We start from the raw sequence: 4156 nt of genomic DNA on the forward strand, positions 1-4156 counted from the left end.
ATCTTTTATATTTTTCAACGTTTGCGGCTAATCTTTCATAACACTTAACTAATTTACGTGGACTGATGATTAATTAGCTAGCAAACACCAAAACAATTTCATAGATTATGAGGAGGGATAAAATAAATATATACGCAACCACCTGACATAAAAATAAATATACCGGTGCCACCGTCAAGTTGCAGCATTTCCCTAATCTCACGTAATTAGTTGAGTTAATTAATTACTACTAGTAGTAAATAAATAAATAAATGAATAAAATAATAAAGTTAAAGTTATCTATCTGGTCTGGTCAGTTAATTATTGCGAAATCTCTTGCAAGTAAAAGAAACAGTCAACGGAAGATGGTTAATAAGCTTTGAGGCTCCTCCGATCAGATTTGTCTTTTCTCTCTGCAAATCCCAAAGGTATGTCCTTGTTCTTTCGCTTCTTGAGAGTTGGATCTGTGTTGAATCTCTGTCTCAGATCGATCTGAGCTTTTCTTTTGGACTCCATTGCCCATTTTTGTTTCTCTGGCTTCTACACCATTTGTGTTGTGTTTTCTAGTTGGTTTTATTCTGACGATGATGATGGTATAAGTGTGTATTTGAATAGAGCTCCACGCCATGAACACCGTGGTTGCTCAGTTGCAGAGACAGTTTCAAGACTACCTCGTTTCTCTTTATCAACAGGTTGGATTTTAAACTGAGTGAGCTCCTCTTTGGTTGATTGTTTTAGTTTGATTAGACTTGGGGTTATAGAAATAGTTTCAGGGTTATATAAGCTTTTAAGGTAGGTACTACTCTATGCATTTTAAATTTGAAGGGTTTTTAAAAAGAATACTATCTTTTTTTTTTAAAGGGATTTCTGGATAATCAGTTCACTGAGTTGAGAAAGTTGCAAGATGAAGGCACTCCTGATTTTGTAGCTGAGGTTGTCTCTCTTTTCTTCGACGACTGTTCCAAGCTTATTAATAGCATGTCTAGATCACTGTAAGTCTTTCATCAGCTCTGTTATGTGTGTACTTGTTTTTTCTTTTTTGTCAAGAATGTTATGTGTGTACTGAGTCTGGAACTTCTTCTCTTATAATTAGGGAGAGGCCAGAAAATGTGGATTTCAAACAGGTTGATTCAGGGGTGCATCAACTCAAGGGTAGTAGCTCAAGGTATATCCATGATCATGTTTTTTTTTTTATCGAGGAAGCGGTGAACCTTTATTCATTATAATTATGTTAAGAAACCATAGTACATTGATTTAATGGCTCACTCTCTGGCTATGTACACAGTGTTGGTGCAAGGAGGGTAAAAAATGTGTGTATATCTTTCAAGGAATGTTGTGATGTTCAGAACCGTGAAGGGTGAGTGCTGTCCAAAACAAGTTGCCACTTAGAGCATGATTAACCCGGAGTTCTTAGGACGAGGTTTTTAGCAGAAGTTAAGAAACTGTTTCTTAACTTTTAACTAAAAAAGCTAAGAACCGGTTCTTAAATAAGGACTTTAAGAACCGGTTTTTAGCCTTTTTAGTTAAAAGTTAAGAAACCGTTTCTTAACTTCCGCTAAGAACCCTACTCTAAGAACCCCGGGTTAATCATGGTCTTAGTTTCCAGTGTGTAGTTTTGTTTGTTGATGCGAAATGTTATTGGATTTGTTTGATTTCTGAAATTAATTATTCTAAATTATGATAATGTTATATGGTGCAGGTGTTTAAGGTGTCTGCAGCAGGTGGATTATGAATATAAGATGCTAAAGACCAAACTTCAGGATCTCTTCAATGTGAGTTCTACACTTTGCATAAAACCTACTTGAGTTCTGCTCTCGAACCCTTTTCTTAATGCAATCTTTTTAATGTAATGTCGTTGCAGCTAGAGCAACAGATCGTCCAAGCCGGAGGTGCGATTCCTCAGGTGAATATAAATTAGACTGATGGTCTTGTTGATTTTGCTGAATGCTCAAAATACATGATGAAACGGATATTCCTAGGTAGTATTTATTGTTGTTGTTGCTGTTGTAATGTTCTATATTTGATTGGTGTGGTTCATCAAAGCATTTTCCTAGTTACACTATTCTTCGCCCTGACATCCGCCCTTGTCTAGACGCTTGATTGAGTTGTAACAGTACAAGTTAAGTATAAGTTTATAACTAGACATGTCCATATGTTCTAGTAATCAACAATGATTTTGTCTAAGTAATGAATACTGCACCGGTTCTTTTATGCACACTATAAGTTATTGATATAGGGCTTATAGGACATGATTGTGACAAAATATTTGAGAATAGATTGGTCATGTTTTGTTAGGTATGTATTAAATATATTCTCCTAACCTCGAACTAGTAATTAATTAATGACATAAAAGCTAAATGCAAACAATTACAGAATGTTTATAGAAGAAATCAAAATGTGAAGCCATGTTTTTAATGGTAATCACTTGATTAAGATTTTTTGTTGAAAATATATGCATGTGAAGTGAAAGAGACTTGTCAACATAAATTGAAGGTATGGAGGCGTGTAACATTATAGATGTTCTTTTAATCTTGCCATCATTTTATCTTATCAGCTCTCTCATCCATCTTCATCATTTTTAGATTTATTATTTTTCCCAACAAAGGTTTCTCATTCATCTTTTAAGTTTCTTTATTAGGACCTAAAGAAAACCAAACCGGTTCCAAAGTCAAATCAAATCTTATTTTGGTTACACTTTATATACTTATATACCGTGTTTGGTGAGTGGATTCTACCAGAAACCAAACAAACACAGAGCCCCAAAGGGAGTGTGTTAATTGACTCGTGGTGGGCTAGGCGCAAACTTTTTGTTTTTGTTCATTGTGATTGGAACTTATTGCTTTGTCTTTCTTGCAAATCCAGATATTTTCTCAGAATTGTAAACTTGGTCTACTACCCTAGCTTCTTAGAATGAGTATAATAAAACAAAGAAATGTTAATTATATGCACGGTTGGTATACTTGAATGATTAGCCTAGAGAAGTCATTATTTTAACGTATTATACAGTTTACGATTATAATGTAGTTTCGTTCAGAATGTGTAGTTTTTACATCCATGAATACGTATATGCACCATCAAACCTAGAGATAAATTAGCAAATACCTAAAAAGAAAAAGCAAAGGAAAGAATGTACAGGTATCGATCTATGTTGATGCTTGCGTATGTAGTGAAACAAATGTTAAAATTTGGGGCAAGTGTTATAAATGTTGACCATCTCATGCATGTGTGTGTGTTCTTAAGACTTGTGGTCCAAGCTCCTTTTTGTTTTGCCTCGATTCATACATTTTCTCATTTTAAGCATACAAACAACAAGTTTTGAGATAACCAATGGACTAAGTAATAGAGAAATATAACATACATGTCACCGTTTTTTACTTTTTACCAAATTTACTTAAAAGTATAAAAATTAAAATCAATCTCTGATGAGTTGTCCAACATTTTACCAACTATTTTTCTTAACCTACACGGAATAGAAGGACCATTTGCCAGCGACCTTTGTCAAACTAATTATGCAGTTGGTACTCTACCTTTTCTTACTATCAATTTTTCTTTTTTTTTTGTATTTCAACATATCCAAAATTTTCATAGCTTTTGTCTTTCTCATATTTATTATTTCCATCCCTACATATTAGATAGACTGATCTATTTGTTTTACTTCAGATAACAAAAGATTAAATATTTCTAATCATACTTTCCTGTAGTTAAATTTGGATGCAGTAAACAAAAAAATCAAAATAGTTGATATTTAATTTAGTCGATCGAACTAATAAATAAGTCAACTTGGTACGTTAAGAAGTCGGTAACTATCTATGATGAAATACACTTTTGGTTGAGTTATTCTTGGGTTCACCCTAGGGGAGGGGTTTCACCAACCAATAGAAAATTATCATTTTAAATCTAATATCTTTTAATTAAGGAAACCAAATAACTTGCAAATTATATTATTTTTTCAAAATAAAATTTAAAAATAAATAAAAATAATATATAAAAACGAATTCAAAAAAAAAAAATGTTGTAAACAAAACACTAAACCCTAAACTCTAATACTAAACCCTAAACTCAAATCCTAAACCCTAAATCCTTGGGTAAACCCTAAATCCTTGGGTAAACCCCTAAACCCTTGGAAAAACACTAAACATTTGGATAAATTCTAAATTATAAATCTTAAACACTAAAC

General features: G+C 32.9%; 2 protein-coding genes across 3 annotated transcripts in view; one reads left to right on the top strand and one right to left on the bottom strand.

Annotated features, from left to right (window-relative positions):
• The window catches only part of LOC106344222 (1-aminocyclopropane-1-carboxylate oxidase homolog 4-like), a 1988-nt gene extending 1493 nt beyond the window's left edge, over window positions 1–495 (bottom strand). The window contains 1 exon segment of the mRNA XM_013783634.1: window positions 358–495. Within this exon segment, the coding sequence (XP_013639088.1) occupies window positions 358–495 (138 nt within the window).
• LOC106293046 (histidine-containing phosphotransfer protein 5) lies at window positions 302–2128 on the top strand. 2 transcript variants are annotated; one of them, XM_013728717.1, is made up of 7 exons: window positions 302–407; window positions 595–671; window positions 841–971; window positions 1073–1144; window positions 1265–1336; window positions 1679–1751; window positions 1841–2128. In XM_013728717.1, exons 2-7 carry the CDS (start codon window positions 606–608, stop codon window positions 1895–1897), a joined length of 471 nt encoding a protein of 156 aa, XP_013584171.1. In that variant the 5' UTR covers window positions 302–407; window positions 595–605; the 3' UTR covers window positions 1898–2128. The 2 variants fall into 2 exon arrangements, with proteins under 2 accessions (XP_013584171.1, XP_013584172.1); XM_013728718.1 differs by having other exon boundaries at window positions 308–407; window positions 580–671.
• Window positions 2129–4156: the final 2028 nt, after the last annotated feature.

Source organism: Brassica oleracea, chromosome C5, assembly GCF_000695525.1.
Source record: "Brassica oleracea var. oleracea cultivar TO1000 chromosome C5, BOL, whole genome shotgun sequence".
NCBI classification, from domain to species: domain Eukaryota; kingdom Viridiplantae; phylum Streptophyta; class Magnoliopsida; order Brassicales; family Brassicaceae; genus Brassica; species Brassica oleracea.